The sequence below is a fragment of the Metarhizium brunneum genome, chromosome 2, assembly GCF_013426205.1.
Source record: "Metarhizium brunneum chromosome 2, complete sequence".
NCBI classification, from domain to species: domain Eukaryota; kingdom Fungi; phylum Ascomycota; class Sordariomycetes; order Hypocreales; family Clavicipitaceae; genus Metarhizium; species Metarhizium brunneum.
Window position 1 is genome coordinate 362,279 of NC_089423.1, and position 23,287 is coordinate 385,565.

Genomic DNA, 23,287 nt, shown 5'->3' on the forward strand with positions numbered 1-23,287 from the left:
GGGGCGCAGAGGGCGTTGTTGCAGGGAACGCGAGATGTCGACCCGACCAGGCGTGCATGAAAGATTGGTCTGTTGTTGTTTCTTGGTCAAGTCGGGGCTGTTTGATGATGGAGGGGCACAGCATGGTGAGTCAGCATCGACTAGCTAACCAGCTCTGACGTCACTGTCACCTGCCAGGCACAAGGAACGAGAAGTATTGGCTATCTATTTTCATTTCATATAGTATCAAATGTGTTTATTTATTCGTATTTCAATTTAATTATTCATATTATTTCCTCTCATTTTTTCATTCTTACATTTCGCCCCAAGAGCTTTGCAGACACGACCCGACACAACGAGAGCCCCTCGCCCACCAGTGACCACATCCATCCGCACAACTTGCAAGTGCGCTCTTCTCGATTGATGATGCTCAAGTATCACCAACCCACCCCCCGTCGCACACGTGGCTCCCACCAGTAATGGCACTCGAGTCATCCGACGCCAGGAACAGCATCAGCCTAGCAACCTCAACGGGCAGCAGGACGCGCTTCAGACACTGTGCGGCCAGGCTCTCGGCCCTGTACTCGTCGGTGAGCACGGTGTCGATCTGGCGCCGCGTAGCAATGGACCCCGGCATGATGCTGTTGACGCGGACGCCGTGGCCTCCAAACTCGCGGGCGTGCGTCCGGGTCATGCCGACGACGGCGGCCTTGCAGGTCGTGTAGACGGGCACCTCGGTCGCGGGGATGCGCCAGGTGATGGAGCCCATGTTGATGATGCTGCCGCCGCCCTGGCGCTGCATGGCCGGCGCGACGTGCTGCGTCAGGAAGAACTGGTGCCGCAGGTTGACGTTGACGTCGCGCTCAAACGACGCCGGCGTCACCCGGCTCGTGGGCACGCGCGACCCGGGCCCGGCGCACCCGGCGTTGTTGACGAGCACGTCGACGCGGCCGAACCGCGCGAGCGCCGTCTGCGCGCACTCGCCGAGCCCCTCGAGGTCCGTCACGTCGCAGTGCATAAAGGTCGGCGTCGTGGCGCCAGACACCGACGCCAGCCGGTCCACCAGCTCGCGCGCCGAGTCGTCCGCAATGTCCAGGAAGACGACCTGCGAGCCCTGTCGGCAGAAGAGCTCCACAGCCGCGGCGCCGATGCCCTCTGCGGCGCCGGTGATCAGGACCACTTTGCCGCGGAGGCTGGGATATATGGCGTACTGGTCCATGAGGGTTAGGGTTACTTGTCGCACGAGCTTTTGCTTCCGTCGGAGCTGAGGTCTCGTCGTGGGGGGGGGAAAGTGAGCAACGAGACGGGTTTTCGGGACATTGGCTGTCAAAACATATATATCCAAAGCACCAGACACCTTTCCCGACACAATGCAACATTACAGTCCTGCGGGGGTAACATTCGAGAAGTGACTTGTAATAATTACCCCGCCTTCGTGATGCTGGTCGCTTCGCAACTTGGAGTTCATGTTACCCCACGTCCACAGATGCCACGCCGAGACCAGCTCACGCATGGGTGACATTCGTCTGCACTTGTGGCGTCTTGGTTGAAGCAGGAGCACGGTGCAAAGTGTAAGTTACTAACCGGGTATCCTGTACTTCAAGCTACCCATGTAGCCATGCTAAAGGCATCTACAAGAGTGTCGCCGCAGTCACGGCCGAAAACCACAGAGTGTCAACAAAAATGGTATACATGAGTTTCTGTTACTGTTACCGGACGCGCTTTCATTACTTGATTGCCTTTTTTTCCCTTTTCTCCCTTTTTCCTGGCTTGCAAACGCCACACCCACTACGCATACTTGGCATCGCCAACATGCGCATGACTCCCATCATCTACATACGCCGGCGGCGCACCAGACGAAGCCTCACCGGGTGCAGCACCCGCAGGCGGCGCATTCGCCCAGGGCACAGCTCCAGACCCCGGATGACCTGCCGCCCCAGATGCAGATGCAGATGCAGATGCAGACGAGTGGTGACCCAGGGCTCCCGCCTCAGCACCGCGGAGCGTCTCGAGCAGCGCGCGAGCGCCAACGGGCCACATGTCCCGAGGCCCCTGGGGAGGAACTTGTCCCTGCAGGATCTGCTGCACCGTGACGGGAGCTCCGTAAAACGAGGCGTTGGCGTCCTTGCGCTCCACGACGACGGTGCCGTCGACCTGGATGCCGGCATAGAACCCCCTCGACTTGACGTACGAGAAGACGGGCTTGAAGGCGCTGGTACTGAGACTCCGGCGCTTCGAGTCCTTGGACGCCGCCCCCGCGTCGGGCTTGAGCGCACTCGAGGGCTGGGCTTCGGCGGCTGCGGGCTGCGCGTCCGAAGCCGCGGTGGCCTTGCTGTCCTTGTCGTCTCTCCCGCGCTGCACGGCGGTGCCGAAATCCACGGCGCCCCCGGCACCATAGGGCCCGGCCACGACGGCCAAGTCGCTCCCGAGGCTAACGCGGGTGTTCATGAATGCGGCAAGGGCCTCCCTGCTGTTGATGACGCAGACGCAGTCGTAAATGTCGAGGCCGATCTGGAAGCCTCCGCCGACGGAGTGCACCTGGATGCCCGAGGGCGGGCTCCACGATCCATCGGGCAGCCGCGCAATCAGGACGCCAGAGCCCGTGGCGCCAGAGACCTGGAAGCCAGCACGGAGAGTGGTGAAGATGGCGAGGCCGACTGCTTTGGAAATAACCTTGGGCGGGATGGTGACAATGACGCGGTTCTTGGGCTTCTCCTTGGTCGGGTCAATGACGCCGCTGCTAGACTCGTGGGCTTTCGGATCGGTAGAGGTTGGGGGTTGGCCGGCCCCGGGGTCAGCATAGACACCTTTGGCTGCGGGAATGTGTGTGTTAGTTTTGGAACGGGCCAGGTGCTTCTTTGTGTTGTACATACTGCAGAAAGATCTCAGGATGGCGGCTGACTTGTCGCATTCTTTGTCCAGGGTCTCGGGCAAGAAGCTTTGGCTGCCGAGCTTGTGGGCAAGGCTGTTGATGGGAGCGGCAGCTCCGGCACTAACAAAGTGCTTGAAGCGATCGCCCCAGCCGGACTTTTTGGGAGCAGTTTGTGAGGGTTGCTGCTGCGGCGGCTGCTGGTGTTGAGGCTGTTGTGGTTGCTGGTGAGCGTACGACGATGCCGGACCTGGATGCCCCGTCGGTGTTTGGGCGTCATGTTGAGCTGTCGGGGGCGGGGCAAAGGCTGGATTGGCGGGATTGTATGCTGGTATGGCATATGCGCTCTGCTGCTGCTGGTAAGACTGCTTGTCATCGGCCGAAGCGGGCGGCGGAGGGGGGAAGGAGGGCTGCTGTTGCTGCTGTTGATGCTGTTGCTGCTGTTGATGCTGCTGGTGAGACTGCGTCTCATCGACTGCATGTGGAGCTGGCGGCGGCGGAGGAAAGTATGGTTGCTGCTGCTGCTGCTGCTGCTGCACGTGAGGCTGCTTCTCGTCGGCCGGACCTGGTGGAGGAGGGAAATACTGCTGCTGGTCTGGCTGCTGCTGGGGATGCGGCTGATACTGCTGAGCGAGAGGCTGCTGCAAATGTTGCTGCTGTTGCTGCTGCTGCTCAGGCGGACCCTGCTGTGACGGAGGAGGGCCAGGCGGCGGCGGCGGGTAGTAGGTGTTGCCACTGAGCTCGGCAGCACTCTCGCCGGACTTTTCATTGCTGGACATGGTGGCGGCGAGTTTTTACACGACGACGATACGATTGCACAAGTGCGTTGGGGTGATTTGGTTCCAGGCAAGGCGAGCGGCGGGTTATATGTCGCCATTTGTCACTTGAAACTTGAACAATCGGCCCAGCCTTAGACGTCTGGTGGGCCACGCGGGCGGCCGCTCACCACTGATGTCATTGTGTGTGGCTGAGGGGGCACATTGATTCGACGGCCTGGCGCAGCATCAATGCCACCGGGCCTTTGCAGTTGGCCTTTGGCGTGACCGTTGGAGGCCAGGACCCTGTTGATCACCCAGACTCATCCCGGCCAAATAGCGGCACGGCTCGTCTACAAATAGGCTGCCCCGTCGGCCGCGACGCTGATACACGATAGATGGGCAAGTGCCATGAAACAAGTACAAAGCCGCCGCCCGCTTGGCAGAGACGAAACATTCGATTGACAATTCCTCCGAGTGCGGCCGTCAGCACCGCCGCACCAATGGCGTCATGCACGCCAAACTCCGAGACCGTCTCGCCGACCACCACGTTATCTGCCACGTTCTGACCCTTTGTCATCGGCCGCAGCATTCTTGCTCTGGCCCCCATCGGCGTGCCAAAAAAAAAAAAAGAAAAAAAGGAGAGAAAGAAACTCCGAAGCGAGGCAAACTCACCACCATCATCATCATCCTCCTCCCCCTCCTCCTCCCACGCCCACACATCGCCAGCACACACAATGACGGTCGACGACACGCTCTCCCTCCCCCGCATCCTGTGCCTGCACGGCGGCGGCGTCAACGGCACCGTCTTCCGGCTGCAGTGCCGCGCCATCATCGCGCAGCTCGGCCACCGGTTCCGCTTCGTCTTCATGGACGCGCCCTACACGTCCCGGCCGCACCGCGACATCGTCACCGTCTACGGCGACTTCGCCCCCTTCTACCGCTGGCTCGCGTGGAGCCGCGAGGAGCCGGGCCTGCCGCCGTGGGCGCGCGCCGGCGACGTCATGGACGCGTGCCTGGCCGCCATGGAGCGCGACGCCGGCGACGGGCCGTGGGCGGCGGTGCTGGGCTTCTCGCAGGGCGCCAAGGTGGCCGCGAGCCTGCTGTGGGCGCAGCAGCGCGCCGACGAGGTCCTGGGCCCCGGCCGCGCCAGGACCGCCTTCCGCTTCGCCGTGCTGATGGCCGGCAGCGCCCCCGTCCTGCACCTCGACCTGCGCCTGCCGCCGCCCCCGCCGCACGTCGCCAGCCCCGACGCCTTCAGCACCGACTTCACCGACTACCCGGACCCCGGCGCGCCCCCGAGCGGCCTCCACGTCCTGCGCCTGCCCACCCTGCACGTCCACGGCCTGCAGGACCCGGGCATCCAGAGGCACCGCTGCCTGCTCGAGCGCTACTGCATGCCCGCCACTGCCCGCCTCGTCGAGTGGGATGCCGGCCACCGCCTGCCCGTCAAGACGGCCGATGTCAAGGCCGTCGTCACCGAGGTTCTGCGCCTGGCGCGGGAGACGGGCGCCATTCCGCCAGACGTTGACGCGTTATAGAATCGGCATACCGGAACGTGGCATGGATAGAATAGAGGCTTGACTCTCGGACCGGCAATCTTTGACGCCATTATTTTCACATCGTTTTTCATTTTAAAAAAAAACAATACTATAGGCGGCGTGGGCTTCGTGTGGCTATAGAGGATGAAGAAACAAAACGTGGATAATCCATCTGCCGCCTTGGTGCTTTCATGTCTTCAGAGACACATCGACCCTCGTGCCGTCACGCATGCCCCATGCTTACGCCTACAACATTAGACAGTCCAGCACCAGTACATTCTCATATTCAGGACGGAAGAAACATTGAACCTTCTACACCACCATTGTCTACATACGCACTCGCACACGCACCCCCTCTCTAGTCCCGCGACACTCGCGTGCTTATTATCCGCTCCCCCCCGTCATGCCATGTCATGCCATGCAATTTATGCTCGGCCATCGCCAATGCGGAAACCAACTAGATAATAAAAATAGAATATAAGCCCACCAAACTCCGAGCTCTTCGTTTCAATACAAGAAAAGGCTACATGTCTGTACAAACAAGAGTAGAATCGTGCAGAGAGAGAGAAAAAAATTACGTCTTGTCTTGGCTCATAGTCTTGCTGTAAAAAAAGGGGGTGGCTACCATGTCTCATGTCCGTCTGTACCCCAACGATCTCAACCGGTCACAGTTTGGCTTGGGATACCGGTTCGCCTGTTCCATCTTCTCCACGTCCTCGTAGAACCAGCCCATGGCATCCTCCCGCAGGCGGCGCTGGGCAATATTTTCGTGCTCGCACTTATTGTCCAGGAAGCGGATGAAATTGGCCTCGGCCGTATGATCCAGCTGCGCGAGCTTGGACTTGCTAAACGACTGGACGTCCTTGGGGTTGACAAAATACTTGACCTTGTGGTTGGGCGTGTAGCGTCTCTCCGTGTACGGCGGCTGGGGATCGTCGTATCGCATGGGAACCGAGGAGCCCGAGGACCCGCCCGTAAACAGGGACGAGAGCATGGGCAAGATGAAGAAGATCAATATCGGCAGCAGAGTCATCAGGTTCTGCAGCCCGCCCTGTTGTTGCTCGGCCTCTTGCGCCTCCCGCGGTCGTCGCCTCGGTCTCGCGCCGCCAAACTGGTGGACCCGGATGCCAGGGCCGCCGCCGAGGTTGAAGACAAACTGGGGTCCTGTGTCGAACGCTGCTCCGTCAGTACACGCTGTTCCGGGCTCGAAGCACCATGGGGTCAATGTCGGTATCTCACCTCCGAACGGGCCGCCGCCGCCGAATCCGCCGCCGCCGCCAAAGAACCTCGCAAACATCTCCTCTGGGCTGAGCTCTTCCTCCCACATGCCCGCGCCGCCGCGGCCCATGCCCCCCGACGCCTGCCGCGAGGCAAATCCCGCAAACGGATTCTGCGCCTGTGCCGCGGCAAATCTGCTGTCCGGGTCGGTGCCGAACCTGTCATACTTTTCTCGTTTCTCCTTGTCGCCCAGGATGCCAAACGCTCGGCTGACCATCTTGAAGGCCTCGTCGGCGTGCTCGTGGCCATTTTTATCCGGATGGGTCAAAAGGGACTGTTTTCGATAGGCCTTCTTGATGTCCGCTTCCGTGCAGGTCGTCTTGACGCTTTCCAGTGCCAGGATGTCGTAAAATGCGGTGCCCTTGCATTTCCGAATACGTATGACGGCCGCCTTTTGATCCTCTGTGTACGCTCGCCCCTGGTTTCCTTGATTGTGATCGCGGGAACGAGCCGACGAGTCGCCGCCCGGCTTCGCCCCGGATGCTGTAGCGCTAGGCATCGATGGGGAGGTGGAAGGCGTAGGGATAGTTGTCGTCGGTGTATCCGCTTATGGAACGTGCGAGCTTTTCGAAACTTTGCCTGATGTCGGCGCAAACGGGCGTGCGCGTCCGTCGGTCAGGCTGGCTGGCGGAATTCGATCCAACGCCGCTTCCTGCAAGGCGGGCAGGCAGAAGGGGCTCCTGGAGCGGCAGAAGGAGCGTTGGTGTCTGTCCAACACGAAACCGGTTCGGCAATGAAATTCGACGCTGATTTGGGTGGAAATCGCCAAGATTCTGGCATGCAAACAATTCGAATGCCCTGCTGCCCCGATGCAAATGCAAAATAGCAAAATGACGGATGGATGCGTTGTCGTACTAGAGACGGAATTCTGTCCACAATAATTTGGTAGCCTGCGGGCCGTTCGAGACGCTAGAGCCACCAAGGCGAACTGGCCTGGGGAACGCCCATCCGTCGAACCGCCACGTGATGGTGAGATGCCTACCCGGGAATTTAAATGCCTGTTTTTATGATTCGTCTCAAAAGGTTATTACCGTCCTGCAAAAGTGCGTGTAAGACAGAGTAATGAATAGTCGGTTTAATTCTTTATTTTATCTTTTTATAGTTTTCTTTTTTTTAAAAAAATTCTTTGCTGCAAAGTTGGATTTTCCAACGTAAAAGTAAGCAATGCATCAAAGACACCTCTGCAGCAGGCCGCTACCTACACGTAACTTCGTCATAACTGGCTCGAACACAAATATACCCTGTAGTTTTCATTGCTCAATTCCAGTACCCAAAATCGACATGATATAGGAATTGTACGCCGATATATACCTAAGTACACATGGCTAAACCCCAAATAATCCAAGAGGCAGACTGCAGACTGCAGACGATTTACGTACCCGTTACTACATGCAAGTCCGGCCTGTTCATCTATCAAAGTCACGTGACCACATACAACTTTTGGTCAACCTCAGTCCACCCCGACACACCTATCTCGCGACTGACAGTCTGCGCAGTCACCGACTCCCAGATCCAAAATGCAAGCCACTCGAGCGCTGTTGAAGCGCTCCGTGTGGAAAGGTACGCATCGACGCCCCCCCAAAACCGCCGAAAAGGAAGCCCAATTGCTGATTACAACCGCACAGGACCACACCTTGTTCCGTACGTTTCACGACCTCGATTTTCCGCAAACCACCCCCTCGAACAGTATCCCTAATGATTTGCAATGTTCCCCAGGCTCCCGATTGTATTCCCCAAGAAACAAGGCGATAAAGTCCCCCCCGTGCGAACACAAGCCCGCTCGGCGACCGTTTTGCCCAACTTTGTCGGGCTCAAGTTTGAGATTCACAATGGCAAGGACTACCACCAGGTGACGATAACAGAGGACATGGTTGGACACAAGCTGGGCGAGTTCTCACCGTACGTTTGCACCTCGCTTCGTTAAATGGGTTTGGAAAGGGGGAGAGGGAGACAATGCTGACCACTGGCGCGACAGGACTCGAAAGCCGAACATCTGGGACAGAAAGTAAGACCATGGGGTGGGATGAGCCGGACTGGTATTTGCTGCGACTTGTACAAAAGACATGTAACAATATGGCGAGCAATGACAAATATTACAACACAATGCACTCCAGCCTTGTTTAGTAGAAGCTGTGTTTTCTTTTTTTCATTTCATAAGCAGCAATTCCTTGTATTTCTGCCATGCCCTTGCGTCGTGTGCCGACAATGAAAGAAACCAACGCCGTGAGCCAAGCACTCCATCATCTAGCTGAACCGCCCTCCAAGACGCCAAGCTCCCGAATTCCAAAGCAAAAACAACAACAACAAAAAAACAAGCCGTTGACTACGCCGGTCCTGAGACGAGAGTAATGTACAAGACCCCATGCTCCGCCATCTAGCGATAAAACTCGCTCCGCTTCACATTGACGCCATACTCCCCCACCGCCATGCCCAGATCCTCCATGGTCAGAACCGTCCTGTTCTGGCTCCCGCCCTGCCCTCCGCCGCCGTACCCGGGGCGCTGGATCCCCAGCGGCGCCCCCTTCCCCTGGTCCTTGTTGCCAGGCTGGCCCGCCTGTTGCCCGGGGATGGGGAACCCAGCGGCCGCGCCGAGCGTGCCCATCGGGTTGTTGGTGTTGCTCGAGGCGCGGATGCGGCTGTACTGGTACGCGTCGGCGGCAATGTCGGCGATGAACTTTTGCGTCGCCAGCGCGAGCAGCCGCGCCAGGCGGGCGTCGGTCTGCGGCGGCGGCGGGAGGCCCGCCTTGGTCATGTAGTAGCTGGTCACGGCGTCGGGAATCTGTCGCGAGCTTGGTCAGTCACCTGCCGCGATTGAATTGGGCGGCGGCGGCCCCGCGTCTGGGAACGACTTACAATGGGGGCGCAGTCGTCGATCTTGTTCAAGAACTCTCGTAGTGATGTATCCTTTCGCGTTGGCAGTCGATCTTGCCCCGACGGGAGCTCGGGCGGGGGATTTGGGCCATCGGGGATTTCCTGCTGTTCCGCCTGCCCGTTTTGAGTGACTGGCTGGGAACTGGGATTCTCTGGCGCCTCGCTCGTCATTTTGCTTTTGGGATGCCGAGCTTGGACGTGGTTGACTTGTGGTTGATGGTTTTGATGTTTGGAAGCAGGGGATCGAAGAACGATGTCATGCGAGGCGATATCACGTGACTCCACTATTTGTCTGGTTCAAAACTGGCTTTGAATTGAAAGGCTCTACCACTGTTTTCTTCATAAATTTGGATTGTATGAGCTTAAAGTCTGATTTGAATTATTTTGCTGGGTTTTTATATTTGCATCGCCGTTTGTGGCGTCTTTATGCGTCAGCTTCCCGCCATCACCTCACATGTCGAATCACGGCTCACATGTTCCGAAACAAGATGCATGCACCTCGCGTCACTATTTGCTAAGCTACAAGGTGGACTAGCCTGACTGTGCCGTGAAGACGGGTCATCATTTCTGCCCCTTGTCATCGTCCCTTTTAATATTCCATAGACACATCGTCTCCTTCTATTATCGTAGCATCACGCCAGGGTCAATATACACCTTGGCCGTGCAAACGCCAAATCTCACGACCACTAAATGTCAGTATTTTCGCCTTCAACGCCACCATGCCAGCCATTTAACGGCAGTAACGTAATTCTTTTATGCTATTTGCGGACTGAAGCACTGTACATGCTTACAAAACGCAAAAAAATAACAACGCATTGTTAGCTTGTTGTACAGATGGCCTTTATTCGCCATGTCTGTGTAGTTGGTTCGGAAAGCATTGTCGTGGATGATCCAGATATCTCGAACATGATTGAACCTCACTGAGGGATATCCATGCAGCTAGTGGGCTACTTAGACAGGGAGCTTGAACTTCTTGCCCTTGAGGACCTTGGTGTAGTAGACGTAGAAGAAGTCACTATACAAGACAGTCTGAATGATGCCGGCAATGATGGCGATCCAATCAGTCTTGTAGTGGGTGTCCACGAAATATCGGTAGATCCAGTTGGGAATGTACAGGGCTCGGTAGCTACCCAGAGCGAACAGGTAGTGCGTTGTGATGGTTTCGGCCTCGCCAGTTCTCTGAAGCATGAAGAGCTGGGGAAGGATGGCCACAGACTCCAGCCAGATGGAAAAGGCCCACATGATTTCGGAAAAGGTGTACTTGTAAGGGAACAGAACGGCCAGCACAGCGGCGCCAGCGAGGAGGTACTGGACGCGGAAGGTGTCGACGTTGGGATCGTTTGTAGGCTTGTAGGCGTTGGTCATGAGGTAGATGATGTATCCCTGGGATCCGATGAACATGATCTTAAAGGCCAAGTTGTATAAACTCTCGGTCGAGAAAAGGTCTGCACAGGTTGCTTGTTAGCATCTGCAGGTTGCCCCTGGGAAGGGAGTGCAGTTCGAAGCGTACCGAGATATCGCGTCACGTAGACAAAGAGGTAGAGGGCTTGTGATTTGAACGAGATGCCAGAACAGCTCTGCAGAATGTTAGCGACTGTTGTAACGGGGCACGTTCGGCTGAGTCGTGGTTGTCTCCGAGGGGCGCGGAGGGGGGTTAATTGTACGTTAAGCTGGGTCATCTTGTGTAGCAAGATTAGGATACTCGCCAAATGCGAGAGATCCGCTGCGAGAAGAGTTAGCTGCCATTTCTGTGTCTACATGATGGATCGCGCAGCGCAAGGGAGGATGAGCCGAGCAGCGGCGGGTGACGCACCAGCAATACGGAATACGTTGAGGACCATTTTGACTGTTGCGCACTTGCGACAGAAGGCGCGTCGATGGATTCGCACGGATTGAACAATTGGAAGTGAAGGACTCTTCTGGTTGGAGAAGGAAAGAGGATGTTGCCGTCCGCGATGGGTATTGCTAGTTTCGAGAAATCGAGGGTTGTATGAATCGAACAGGAGAAGGGAGCTCAATTCGATGGCCAGCGAGTACTAAGCATGTACGGAGTAGTGCGATCAAAAAGGACACGACGCGGGTACGTTATTAGCTTTTAGGAGCAAGACTCTGGACGGTGACTGGTTAGAGAGCTCATCGGGCCCACAAATGGCTGGTAGCCAACAGGTCTCAGAATCAGGAGCACACAGATGCCAGGGCACATGCAGTCATTGATCCAGAAGTCCAGGACTAGTCCGGAATTAAGTTGAAGAGTCGTGGTATGGGGCTGGTACATGCATGTACTTGCCCTGAGTATCTTGGGGAGATGGCGAGCGCGTATTGTAAACACGTTTCAATTTAAAAATTCGTGGCATACACCTGGTGTATTGAAATATAATACAGCCGTCAATTGAGCAGCAGCAATTCGCTGACAGGGCTGCCTTGCATTTGCACCACCTGCAATAAATCGCTGGCATCGAGTTTCGGCTGTCTGTTTGGTACATGGAACCGTTGAACACCTGATTTATCCCAGTGCCGACTGACAAAGCGAAGTTGGCGGTGCCGCAAGCGGCTCACAAGGCCACAAGCAGCCTAACTCCGTCAACGCTCCGAAAAATTCCAGATTACAGTGGACATGCACCCTATTGCAGCGTTCATTACAGCGGGCCTACCAACCTTTAGGGGTCAACTGGCACCTGCCTGGGAATCTTACCTAAGCCACACGGTCATGCGCCTCCCTTTGCCAGCGAGAAGGGCATGTGGCGCAGCCGGCTAAACTCGTCCCGCACGGTCATCGGCATATATATTACAAATTAATTAGCCTTTGCTTCGATTCTCCGGCCATCCTCGCCCCCCTAGCGTAATAAAATGGGCGGCATGAGAACAAAGGAATCCCAAAGAACGCAGCCCATCTTTGTATAAAGATTCAGTTTTGGCGGCCTCCCCTGCTTGAGCAAGACGTCGTCATACCACCTTTTACACCCGGGGTTATTCCCAACCAGACCCTTGTTTCAGAACCGCCAAAGACACTACAAAGCAAAGCATAAGCACCCCATTGCCGCATTTGTAATCATTCCTATATAAGACCTATACATCACCACTCCACCTCAGTGACCTCGCCTCGGAAGCTCTTGAAACCACACTTGACCTTTACCAATACAACCATGACCGACGCACACGAGAGCTGCGCATCGGGCTCCGAGTCGGGCTGGGTCACCATCACCGTGTCCCACCGCAAGCACAACTACACATTTGAGCTGGCAGAAGACGCCACCGTGACCGACTTATTCGACGACATCGCGGCGACGCTCGACATCCCCGTCGCGCACCAAAAGATACTCGTGCCCAAGGGCCCCCTGCTCAAGTCGCCCTTCAAGCAGCCCGACACGCCGCTCGCCAGCCTGCAAGGGAAGACGCTGACGCTCCTGGGCTGCGGCGCCGCCGAGGCCCAGGCCGTCCAGGACATGTCGGCCAAGGTCGCGCAGAGAAACGCCGCGCGCGCCGCGCAAAAGGCCAAGATGAAGCACCATGCGCAGCGGCGCAGCCGGCCCAGGTCCCCCGACGACGCTAGGTACACCTTTCTCCAGGTCCGGCCGCTGCAGGGCCTGCCGCACCCCGAGACGAGCCAGAAGCTGCTGCTGCGGCTCAAGGAGGACCCGGGCGTCAGGGCCGCCATGCGGAAGCACCGGTTCACCGTGTCGCTGCTGACCGAGATGGAGCCGCTGGCGCACACGCAGGCCACGCACGAGGGCACGTCGAGGACGCTCGGGCTCAACCGCAACCAGGGCGAGGTCATTGAGCTGCGGCTGCGGACCGACGCCCACGACGGGTACCGCGACTACAAGACCATCCGCAAGACGCTGTGCCACGAGCTCGCGCACAACGTGCACGGCCCGCACGACCGGCAGTTCTGGGACCTGTGCCGCCAGATCGAGCGGGAGGTGGACGCCGCGGACTGGAAGTCGGGCGGCCACACCGTCGGCGAGACGTCGAGGTATGCCGTTGCGGGGCTGGCCGACGGGGAGGAGGACGAGCACGAGGACGACGGCGGGTGGACGGGCGGCGAGTTTGTGCTCGGGGGCGCTGGGAATATCGGCGCGGGCATGAGCCGGCGTGAGATCCTGGCCCAGGCTGCGCTCGAGCGGCAGAGGAAGGAGGATGAGGCGGAGCGCAAGGCCTGCGACGCGGCTGAGAAGGGGTGGCGGCCGTGCCAGAGGTCGCAGCAGCCGAGCGATAAGAGGGAGTAGGGACCAGTCATTAGTAATTTTGTCTTGGGGGAGATGTCTGGGGCGTTTGATTGATTTTGTGAGCGAAGAGCATTTAGCGTCTTGGGGATATGGCCGTCCATGGGCATGGAGTATATTATTGGGAATTTAGGGCATAGCGAGTAGTTTTTCTTTTCCTTTTTTTTTTAAGAATACGGAAGGAGTGTCACCTCTGTAGACTTGACAATCGGGCGCATGAATTGTGTTGAGAATATCTTGCAATCTTATCATACATGAGTTGTGGCACACATTATGAACACACACGTCCTTAGCAGATGCATCCACATCCACGGTACCATTCTTGGTCTGCTCAGGTTTTGAACAACATCAGACTAGTACGGCAAGGGGTCCAAGTCTAGCCCAGCCACAGTAAACTTGAACGAATCATTCCGGGAATAGTGCCCTGCCGTATCAAGGTCCAATCTTCCTCGGATGCACTCCCTCAGATCAATATCCGCAAAGATGAGCCCCTCGTCATCTTCCCACTGTGGCCCGGCGAGAACGTCTCCAAACGGGTTGACAATCGACGACCCGCCGCGGGACACCCATCCGTCAGCCGTGGCGACGGTTGACTTGGGTTGAGCTCCAGGGGAGGTACCATTCTTTTCGGCACCGTTTGATTCATCACACCCAAGAACGATTTCGTTGCCGTCCTCGTCAAACACAGACTTTCTGCGCCTGCGACGGGTAGGGCTCACAGACGGCAGAGCAATTTCGAAGCCCTGGTCAGTAAATGTCGAGCTGCGTCTCGCTCGGGAACGGGTAGGGCTTGGCTGCGACGATGCAACCTGAGCGCTGCCGTCTTTGCGTACCGCCATGTTGCTGCTCACAACGAAGCACCGCCCCTCGACGCCGACTGTGCGCATGAGGCCCATCCACGCGTCTCGGCCGTCTGCAGTCGGGGCCAGGTATAAGTTGATGTTTTGCTCGTAAAGGGCTTGGCGGACAAAGGGCATGTAGTTTTCCCAACAGATGGCGGCCCCGATATTGACTCGTTGGCCCCGGATGACGGTTGAGACGGCCTTTAGGGTGGCGGGCGATCCTTGAGCCCAGCAAAGGCGTTCTGTGCCGGTCTGGCGAGCGTTAGGCAAAGATTTGTCCCTCGGAAGACGAAGGAGATGTGACGAAAAACAAAAGACAATGGACCAGCACTCACAGGCATGACCTTGCGTCGCTTTCCAATGATACCGGCCTTGGGGCACACGTACACTACAGCGCAATATAAGCTGCCGCCCGTCTTTTCAATGATGCCCGTGACAATGAAAACGCCGGTCTCGCTGGCAATTTTCTCCAGCTCCTCCCTCGTGCCATCTCCCCTCGGCAAGTCATCATCACCACCAAGCTCCCTCTTGACCCATCTAGCTCCCGCTCCGGCACCCCCGCCTACGGTGTCCCCCAGGTCGGCAGCCTGGTCAAAGTACCTGGCAAACTCCTCTCTTCCCTCATAGGGGCGATCGCCAATGACGGCGCCAAATGCGGTGCCGCGCGGGTAGCCGCCAATGTAGGCCTCGGGGAGCAGGAGAATGTCAATGGATTGGGCGGCAGCTCGGCGAGCCAGGTCGGACAAGTGTCGGAGGGTCGCGGCCTTGGTGGGGCCGGTGGCCGGCGAAGCAGTTCCCACGCGGATCACAGGCATGATGGACGTCGGCGCTGGGCTGCTGGGCAATCCGAGACACAAGCGGCAAGTTCTGCAGCTCAAGGACAGAAATCTGGGCGATTTCGAGTTTTAAACGTCAATGAGGAGGACAGGTGGGAGACGCTGAATGCGAACGGGAAGGTGGCTCCATGGCTACATGCAATGCGCCTTCCCCATGACGAATTCGGACTGGAGCTGCTCCCCCTCCGTCGTCTCCATGGTTCGATGCGGCTTGTTTAATTCCCCTCTCCAAACGGCATCCCCGCGTTTGGTCCCAGCTGCCCAGCTGCCCGTACCCTTGGCGGCACGTTCTTTTTATTTATTCCCGGCGCAGTCGACGCAATCTCATGTGCTTGATTGCCTATTTGGAGTTGGACTGCAGGCGTCGTCGCCTGTGCGATGCACACTGCAGACCAGCCAGGACGGAGGAGCCGCCGCACACCCTCTCGCCATCTCGTCTCTGCCGCGTTACGGACGGCGGGGTTTGTTGACGGCCGGAATAACCTTTTTGACTTGACCAGGATCATTGCTCCGCTTTACCAACCTAACCCGCCTTGTCAAACACTATTAATAATTAATATGCCGAAGCACCTCCGGATATAGATCACGCAATATGAAACCGCCGACGAAGCGACTCACGCATTTCCTGATTGAGAATATTGCCGGCGCTGATTGCGCCATGTTTCTGATCTTCTACTTGTTATTCAAGAGAACCACCTCCTCTACTTCTCGCCGTCCTCGCTCATCAAATACCGCGAGCTCTCGACATTGGGAGGGGCCCATTTTCTTACCCAGTCTTGCCAGCTAGAATTGTGTCGTGCTTCTCGAGGAAGAGGTGACCGGGGCTCGAGAAGCATGTCAATGCGAATACCTTGTGGTACTAATCGGCCCGTTCCTTTGCCTGTGCCGCTGACTGGGGCCTTTGAAAGATTGATGCCGCTGAAATATGTTGCTGACAAATTCTTCCCCTCCGTTGGGCTTCTCCAAAGAACCTTTTGCATGCCTAATTCTCCAGAGGCATAGAAACTCGCCAAGAACAATCTGGTATGTCCCTCGAAACGAGTTACTTCTGGCCCGTTTAAAAGCTGCCGCCTTTTGGTGTGATCCATGACCCAGCTAGGAATGGTCCGGTCTAGGTCCTTGGTAATCTCATTGGGACCTGAAGCCTCGTACAATATTTTGAGGCTTTTCTCTGTTTGGATGATTTTCGGCGTTGTCTCAATGAATACCTCTCGGAATGGCTGGGTATAATCGGTCACTATGCCAAGAGAATCGTGGGCAAGACCAAGAAGGGCATGTACATGATTGTGAGGTATCGAACATTTGCTTTCTCGGAAATTCTTGCAATTTTCTCCATCCTCTCATCATGTCAACATGTCCAAGTAGAGCTGGAGTGGGAGGTGCTGGCCAGACAAGCACCTCCACGGCTTGGCTGTAGATATACCGCACCAAGAGAGGACACTCGGAGCGATTTGGAATTGAGGAGTGCAGTAATGTGAGATTTGTTCCTCCGTTATTGAACAGCCACGAAGAGGGACTCGGCTGCGTCATGAAACGATGTGGCTTCTGTACATCCCTTGAGGATCCATCTTGGGTTCTTCTGCGCTCGGAGTTATCAGCTGTCAGGCTTGGTCTCTAATTTCAGCTTAGGCATAGTGGGAGACGGAGTATTTAACCAAATCAGGTACCTGGCCATCAATATACTATCAATGATAGTATATTAGTGCATATTTAGTGGGAGCTCCGCCACCGCTTAATTTCACGATGATGCATTAGCGTCGGTTGTTAACCTATACCGGGAACGACTTGTAGTTACTAGCCCTACCAGTCACGGACTAGAAGCTTTAGATTCAATTGAAATGTGAACTGGATCTTGATTGGAACTTGGCTATCAAAAGTATTGCGACAATTCTTGTATTTGCTGTCAGACGCAGTGGTTAGGGTGGTTGGTCAAGGCACTACCAGGTGACGGGCTCTCTTGAAGCAAATTTCAAAGGCTAAACAATACTTATATCATTAAGGCTAATCTACGGCCTGGCATTTTGCGATGCATCTTCTGTGGATGGGAGTTGCGTCAACAGATTTTCCGGACTCTAAACGCCTCTTCAGACAGCCATCCTGCAAACGCACAACTCGCTACCTGAAATGGTCAAACTCGGTGTCTTCCGGAGATAAGCTGGCCCCTATCTGGGTATACCGGACGACCTACATCAAGGGCACCGCCACAAAAGCCCTGTAACAGTACGACATCAAATGCCCGAGTCAATGGGGTTCACTTGTCGCTTACCCCACTGTGTAAGACTCGTTTGAAAACTCCTCAATGAACAATGTAATTCTTCCATGGACTCAGGAATGGTTTGATCTAGATGTCGAAGCTGTGGTCCTATGTGATTCATCGGTAGAGCAAAGAGGGTTGTTTATATGGGACTCACACCAAGGGCTCGCGTGCATGGAACAGACAATGATTGTAAAAAGCTAATTCAAGAAATGCAAAAAAACAAATATGACACAACTGCTCAATGAAATGCACCCTGAAAAGTTTCAGTGCTTCCTTGGTCTTCGTTGTGTCCAGAGCTGTCGCGTCGCCTTCCAAGTGTGTTTTAGAGTCTCATGCTCTTTCTCCCAATGAATCAATGTTACATGATCTGCGTTTCATTCTTCTCGACTCGTAAAAAAGCCACTGAACCCTCGTTACTTTATTCTGCCTCGGACCATGCGTTCTGCTTCCATCCTTTCGCAGCCTCTCTGCCCAGACTCTGACATGAAAGGCTGAAACCACTGCCTCATGTCGCTTGAAATGACCCAGTATGCCTCCTCAACTCCCTTTCGAATCCGACTTTAGAGCTCTTTCCGCGCTCAAACCGCCCTAGCGTTGTGTCCGATAAATTGACTGAATGATGGGCTCACCCGGGAAGCTTCCGAATTGATTGTCATTCGCCCTGGTGAGAAACCCCCATTCGCAACGTCCCCAGTCCTCCTTTGGCACCCCGTCGAATAATGACCGCTCAACAGAATCGCCGTCTGTCACGTCTGCCACGTGCTAATCAATGTATTCGCTGTGCCCTCACCATGGTGCGTACGGGCTTGGCGACACTTCACCGTCGCCATCATCACTGCAAGCTGAGCCGTCGATGGAATCTTCAAAAACCGGCAGGGCATGTTTCTCTGTATTATTTGCAGCTTCAAGACCCTGCGGTCCATTGTATCCGGGTGGCAGGGGCAAGGCCTTCAGCGCGAGGAACTTCAAATGACCCGCGATGTGGCATTCTAAGTCATCTTCATGATTAGCGCCGCATATTGGGCACTCTCTCTGGTTGATCACGTCCTGCGCGTAGTAATTTTGCCAGCCACAGCCACCCATGTGAAGAATCCATGAGTCGCAATCATAGTACGGTTCCGTTGGTGTTTTACACTTGTCGAACGGGCAAAAATATATCTCGATGTCACTCGTAATATGGGCCCTGGAAAGGTTAGTCAGAACTCGTCACATAGACAGGTGGTGTCAATACAAATTTCTCGCAATGGGAGGGTCCATAGTCACTTACTTCCATTTCTCGTCATCGGACACGGAGAAGGCGGGAAGCACATAGAGGCAAAAGGGGCAGACGACTTCTCCGACTTTCACATTGCAGCATATCCAATCCCGTTGGAGGCAAGCCCTGAATTTTTTCTTCTCCTCGGTAACCCTGCGATCAATCTCTGCGAATGATGACGCTGACCCAGCATGGGATCTGGAAGGCTGCCGCTTGTATTCCTCATAATCTGCAAAGCCGGGGATTTCAGTCGGGCATTCTTTGAGAGTCTTCTTCCGTTGCTTTTTTAGTTCTTCAAATACTTGTTTAACCATAGCATTTGGGGCGGGTGGAAAGACAAGGTCCTCATGCTTGCTGAGAGCAAACATTTGCGTAATCGAAAGAGCCGAAGGCGTCGAGGCCGAGTCTTGTTCGTACATTTCGGCGGCGGCTTCAGCGGCCTTTGCCGCCTGAGATAGTGTGATCCCCTTGGCGAGAGGTGCCTCAGATTCCACATCAGATTCCACATCAGATTCCACCTCCGATTCCTCACCCGACGGCTCTGGCGCGTGGCGGAGAAACTGTGGTCGTACAATCTTGGGCCGCGGTACTATATGTTCGACCCTAAGCGGATGAGCTCTGTGATAGTACCTCCTAAATAAAGTTCTTTTCCGCTGTAAGAGCATATATTCGGCAAGGCGTTGTGGAAGATAGTCCTTGATATTGGGAAACCGGCCCCGGATAAAGTCGAGATATAGTTTCCGTAGCCGTGGCTCCTCATCATTATTGTTATCATCTCGTAAGGAGAATTGTTTTGCTTCTGTGGAGTACCAAGTGCGCCTAGAGATTTCTTTAGCCTGGCCTGATTCGATGGGGTCGTAGAGCGACTTGATGACCTTGGCTATAGCTTTGATAGCGTCGTTTAGGTCATTCTCTGTAGAGTTTTCTTGTCGAGAGTTTGTGGTGTTTTCCAGGATAGATGAAGCTATTTAGCGAAATTAGCAGGTGTTGGCTTGGGTATTATTGAAGATGGGAGTTTTGCTGCCAAGCTCCTCAGTCTGTCCAATGGAAGTGTGCACGGTACTCACAATCTTGGATTCTCTGGATTAGATTCTTCAGGTCACTGCAGATGTCATCGTGCAAGACATCTGCTGGTCTAACTGCGTGGTCTAGACAAGCTCGTCCGGGAGAGAAGACACCAGCGTTGTGTGTCCAATGCTCAAAATCTCTGAGATGATAGTCGACGCGAAAAGCACCGTTTCGAGAATAAGAGGCGGATAAATGAAGGCATCTCTCAAAGGCTTCAAGGGCCTGGGCCGCAAGGCTAGCTATGTTTGGCCGTTGTATGGGCTTTTCCTGGTCAGCCTCGTTGCTCAAGCCAGTGTAGTCGGTCAAGTCGCCACAGTAAGACATGGCTGGCATGGGAGGTCCCGTCGCTGGTGAAGGCACTAGGATAGAGATGTCGTTTAGAACGTGGCGGGAAATCGGGACATAAGTAGGTGACGGCGAATTCTGAACAGGCTGTGCTGGATCAATAAAGGCGCGAGGCTTCCGACAGCATGACAAAGGGCTCGACCAGTGAAAGACGCAAGGCATCGATTCGCTGCAATGTTCAGCATGAGATCCCATTAAAACAAAACAAAGGCTGAAGTTCAACCAGCCAGGGTCAGCGCTGTACGTCAGGATCATGGGCTCATTGTCTGAGTTCTGACACTGTTCAAGTCGCTCATTGTGTACAGGGCAACAACGCACAGGTACCTGGCATGATTACCAACGGCAACACGCATTCAAGAAACAATGGGAGAACCTGTGAACATGGAACGCGGTCCTCGTCATCTGGCCAAACTGGTTTGTTGCCCCGTTTCATGGTTGAGGCGGCCTTTGCTGCTGCATGGGTCGCCTCCTTGAATTCCAGCGTACAGTGATCCTTGACATGGCTGTGGCAGGCGACATGAGTATCGCGATCTAAATGGACCTGCGTCTTATTGCTAATGTAACGTGATCGCTCGTGGCTCGTGGGATGATGGGATCCTTCAGATGACGACCCTAACCCTAAGGCTACATCGTCCTGGCTTCGCTTCTCGGAACTTGCGCGGCATGGAAGTAGTATTTGACCATGGCGGCCTCTATTACCTTATGAGCCATATTTTGCGGTTTCATTGCTTGTTGCAGTAGCTTCATCAAGCCCATCGGATTGGTGGCCTCGGTGCGTTGGTTGTAATGAATGTTGCAACGGGCGCTTCTGTTCTGCTCAGGCTGCACCATCATGGCCGTATCCAATAGGAACCAAGCACGTCTTGGCGCCTGGTCGTTGGTGCCCCACCGAAAACGGATCAATTTGAATGAACAACATTGAACACCCTCTGCAACACACCTTGACATCTTTCATCAGAAATCGGTGCACCTGCCTCCAGATAAACATGTAGTCTTCAGCCTCATCAAACACCAAAAGCGGGTCATCTCTCATGCGCTGCAGATGGGTTTTTGGCTGCCGCGTCACATTTCTTTGTGCCGCGCGACAACCGCAAGAGCTTCCTCTTTGAGCTCCTGTCTTAAACTGCACATAGCATCGAGCTCCCCCCGGTCGCAGTACTCGACCACGTCAACACCACCTGCCGAGTACGGGTATATCCATGGAGTAGAGCATCTCAGTGACTACCGGCCTGGCGGCTATCACCCACTTCATATCGACGATCGACTTCACAAACGATATCGAATAGTGCACAAGCTGGGCCACGGCGCCTTCTCCACTGCCTGGCTTGCCATCGACGAGAAGACGACAAAGTATGTCGCCATCAAACTCGGCACCGCGGATGCCGATCGCAGCGAGCTTGATATGCTCTCCCAGATCACACAGAGCCCCGTAAGCCGCAGCATCTTGGAAGACCAGCCGTCGCCGCTTCCCGTCGTACTTGATCGATTCGACGTTGGCGGGCCTAATGGCACTCATCCATGCCTCGTGACCCTTCCGGCACGATGCAGCTTGCGGGACGCGAGGGAGGCATCGGGTAGCTTTCTGTTTCAGCTTGACGTTGCCAGATCTCTTGCTGCGCAACTAGTCATGGCCGTGTCCCTCGTCCATGCTAGGGGTTATGCCCATGGCGGTGAGCGTCCCGTTATCTTTTACGACGACACCCTGACTGACACCGTGCTCTAGATCTTCATCTCGGTAACCTTCTCTTACAGATGCCCTCATCACTCAATACCTTGTCAGTAGAGCAACTCTACGCACGGTACGGGGAGCCGGAACGAGAGCCAGTAGTTTGTCTGGACGGCGAGGCAGCATCAGCAGACCCCGGGGTTCCTTCTTATGCGGTGCCTTCAGTATGGATGGGCGTACCAAGCAATGGCATAACCCTGGGCGAGGCAAAGTTGATACTAAGCGATTTTGGAGTTGCCTTCCGGCCGGGCGACAAGTCTCGATTTGAGTCATATACGCCCGTTGTCCTCCGCCCACCCGAGGCATTCTTTGAGCCCGCAACGCCTCTTACCTTTGCCTCTGATATTTGGAGCCTTGGTTGCGTGATTTTTGAGCTTCTCGCCCACAGGTCGCTCATCGACGGGTTCCTCGCACCGCAGGACGAGATCACTGCACAGCAGGTAGAACTGCAGGGTCCCATGCCATCCGAGTGGTGGGGAAGATGGGAGAAGCGGCTGAAGTGGTACGATGAAGCTGGCAGGCCTTTAAGCAATGCGTCTGATATCTGGTCATGGGAACGGCGGTTCGAGCAGTGGGTGCAAAAACCGCGACAATCTCGGGGCATGGAAACGATTAGGGAAGACGAGCGGGATGCGCTGTTTGAGCTCCTCCGGTGGATGCTTGCATGGATACCAAGCGAGCGACCGGACATAACCAAAGTGCTAAAAGCAAATTGGATAACAAGATGGGCATTACCCTCATACCAGAAAGGCTTGGAAGGGCGTTTACCTTGACTAAATTGACACAGTATGGGCGAAATGACGTCAATAGAGTACGAAGACGAAAACCAGAAAATTTTATACGTCGGGATCGTATTCGGTGGCTTCCTGGATAGACTTGGAACCCATTTTGGTTCGACTCCGTGCATCATGTGCTCGATGCTGGGTAATGAGCATTGTGGAGTAGAAGCACATTGAAATGCGCACAAGACAACATTGAAACTTCCCAGGAAGTGCAGCGACAGCAAATGATCGGCTTACGCTAGCTGTTGGCTTGGAGAATGGAACGTTGGCCATAGCACGACAGGAGGCATGGAAGCACAGCGTCGATACAGATGCTAGTTTGAGGTAGCGGAAGACAATTCAACACATGATCGGGTAATTGCACGGGAGTCCTCCTGATTCGCTGGGGATCTCAATATTCAGGATGGACCAAGACGAGTGGAATCCCTAACCTTGCTACAATCTGGAGGAGCGTCGACTCTTGGCGCAGCTTATTTGCACCGATACAAGCAGGTTAAATGACGAGATGAGGCGAAAGCATCGACCGTATACCACGCACGCGATGATACATCTGGGAAGACGGCGGGAACCACGGCGCCTGCGGTCAGAGGTGAAGACAGAGACGGAACTTTGAAGCTAGACTGGAGCAAGATGGAGCCGAAGGCCAGGCGCTACGTGGGG

The 23,287-nt window shown here is 55.3% G+C and overlaps 11 protein-coding genes across 11 annotated transcripts; 4 read left to right on the forward strand and 7 right to left on the reverse strand.

The window, feature by feature from the left end:
* Positions 1 to 409: 409 nt before the first annotated feature.
* Positions 410 to 1,198, reverse strand: xylB_0 (D-xylose 1-dehydrogenase; the record flags this gene model as incomplete). Its single annotated transcript, XM_014684164.1, has 1 exon — positions 410 to 1,198. One exon carries the CDS (start codon positions 1,196 to 1,198, stop codon positions 410 to 412), a length of 789 nt encoding a protein of 262 aa, XP_014539650.1.
* A 569-nt stretch (positions 1,199 to 1,767) lies between these two features.
* Positions 1,768 to 3,627, reverse strand: G6M90_00g030900 (uncharacterized protein; the record flags this gene model as incomplete). Its single annotated transcript, XM_014684163.1, has 2 exons — positions 1,768 to 2,792; positions 2,853 to 3,627. 2 exons carry the CDS (start codon positions 3,625 to 3,627, stop codon positions 1,768 to 1,770), a joined length of 1,800 nt encoding a protein of 599 aa, XP_014539649.1.
* Positions 3,628 to 4,340: 713 nt separating this feature from the next.
* On the forward strand, positions 4,341 to 5,144 carry citA (Esterase citA; the record flags this gene model as incomplete). The annotated part of the gene is made up of 1 exon (XM_014684162.2): positions 4,341 to 5,144. The coding sequence occupies one exon, from the start codon at positions 4,341 to 4,343 to the stop codon at positions 5,142 to 5,144; it is 804 nt and encodes a 267-aa protein (XP_014539648.2).
* A 631-nt stretch (positions 5,145 to 5,775) lies between these two features.
* On the reverse strand, positions 5,776 to 6,921 carry G6M90_00g030920 (uncharacterized protein; the record flags this gene model as incomplete). Its single annotated transcript, XM_066130077.1, has 2 exons — positions 5,776 to 6,320; positions 6,384 to 6,921. The coding sequence occupies 2 exons, from the start codon at positions 6,919 to 6,921 to the stop codon at positions 5,776 to 5,778; spliced, it is 1,083 nt and encodes a 360-aa protein (XP_065986405.1).
* A 1,018-nt stretch (positions 6,922 to 7,939) lies between these two features.
* RSM19 (mitochondrial 37S ribosomal protein uS19m) lies at positions 7,940 to 8,431 on the forward strand (the record flags this gene model as incomplete). Its single annotated transcript, XM_014684160.2, has 4 exons — positions 7,940 to 7,982; positions 8,048 to 8,063; positions 8,139 to 8,321; positions 8,398 to 8,431. 4 exons carry the CDS (start codon positions 7,940 to 7,942, stop codon positions 8,429 to 8,431), a joined length of 276 nt encoding a protein of 91 aa, XP_014539646.2.
* A 365-nt stretch (positions 8,432 to 8,796) lies between these two features.
* TAF10 (Transcription initiation factor TFIID subunit 10) lies at positions 8,797 to 9,464 on the reverse strand (the record flags this gene model as incomplete). Its single annotated transcript, XM_014684159.1, has 2 exons — positions 8,797 to 9,201; positions 9,276 to 9,464. The coding sequence occupies 2 exons, from the start codon at positions 9,462 to 9,464 to the stop codon at positions 8,797 to 8,799; spliced, it is 594 nt and encodes a 197-aa protein (XP_014539645.1).
* Positions 9,465 to 10,244: 780 nt separating this feature from the next.
* On the reverse strand, positions 10,245 to 11,134 carry KdelR (ER lumen protein-retaining receptor; the record flags this gene model as incomplete). The annotated part of the gene is made up of 4 exons (XM_066130078.1): positions 10,245 to 10,738; positions 10,804 to 10,870; positions 10,958 to 11,016; positions 11,107 to 11,134. 4 exons carry the CDS (start codon positions 11,132 to 11,134, stop codon positions 10,245 to 10,247), a joined length of 648 nt encoding a protein of 215 aa, XP_065986145.1.
* Positions 11,135 to 12,436: 1,302 nt separating this feature from the next.
* On the forward strand, positions 12,437 to 13,519 carry YQ77 (Ubiquitin and WLM domain-containing metalloprotease; the record flags this gene model as incomplete). Its single annotated transcript, XM_014684157.1, has 1 exon — positions 12,437 to 13,519. One exon carries the CDS (start codon positions 12,437 to 12,439, stop codon positions 13,517 to 13,519), a length of 1,083 nt encoding a protein of 360 aa, XP_014539643.1.
* A 350-nt stretch (positions 13,520 to 13,869) lies between these two features.
* Positions 13,870 to 15,173, reverse strand: NTLS (Nitrilase; the record flags this gene model as incomplete). Its single annotated transcript, XM_014684156.1, has 2 exons — positions 13,870 to 14,610; positions 14,694 to 15,173. The coding sequence occupies 2 exons, from the start codon at positions 15,171 to 15,173 to the stop codon at positions 13,870 to 13,872; spliced, it is 1,221 nt and encodes a 406-aa protein (XP_014539642.1).
* Positions 15,174 to 15,895: 722 nt separating this feature from the next.
* G6M90_00g030980 (uncharacterized protein) lies at positions 15,896 to 20,098 on the reverse strand (the record flags this gene model as incomplete). Its single annotated transcript, XM_014684155.2, has 5 exons — positions 15,896 to 16,431; positions 18,081 to 18,203; positions 18,273 to 18,634; positions 18,719 to 19,670; positions 19,774 to 20,098. The coding sequence occupies 5 exons, from the start codon at positions 20,096 to 20,098 to the stop codon at positions 15,896 to 15,898; spliced, it is 2,298 nt and encodes a 765-aa protein (XP_014539641.2).
* A 1,063-nt stretch (positions 20,099 to 21,161) lies between these two features.
* On the forward strand, positions 21,162 to 22,618 carry spk-1_1 (Serine/threonine-protein kinase spk-1; the record flags this gene model as incomplete). Its single annotated transcript, XM_014684154.1, has 2 exons — positions 21,162 to 21,789; positions 21,843 to 22,618. The coding sequence occupies 2 exons, from the start codon at positions 21,162 to 21,164 to the stop codon at positions 22,616 to 22,618; spliced, it is 1,404 nt and encodes a 467-aa protein (XP_014539640.1).
* Between the last annotated feature and the right edge of the window lie 669 nt (positions 22,619 to 23,287).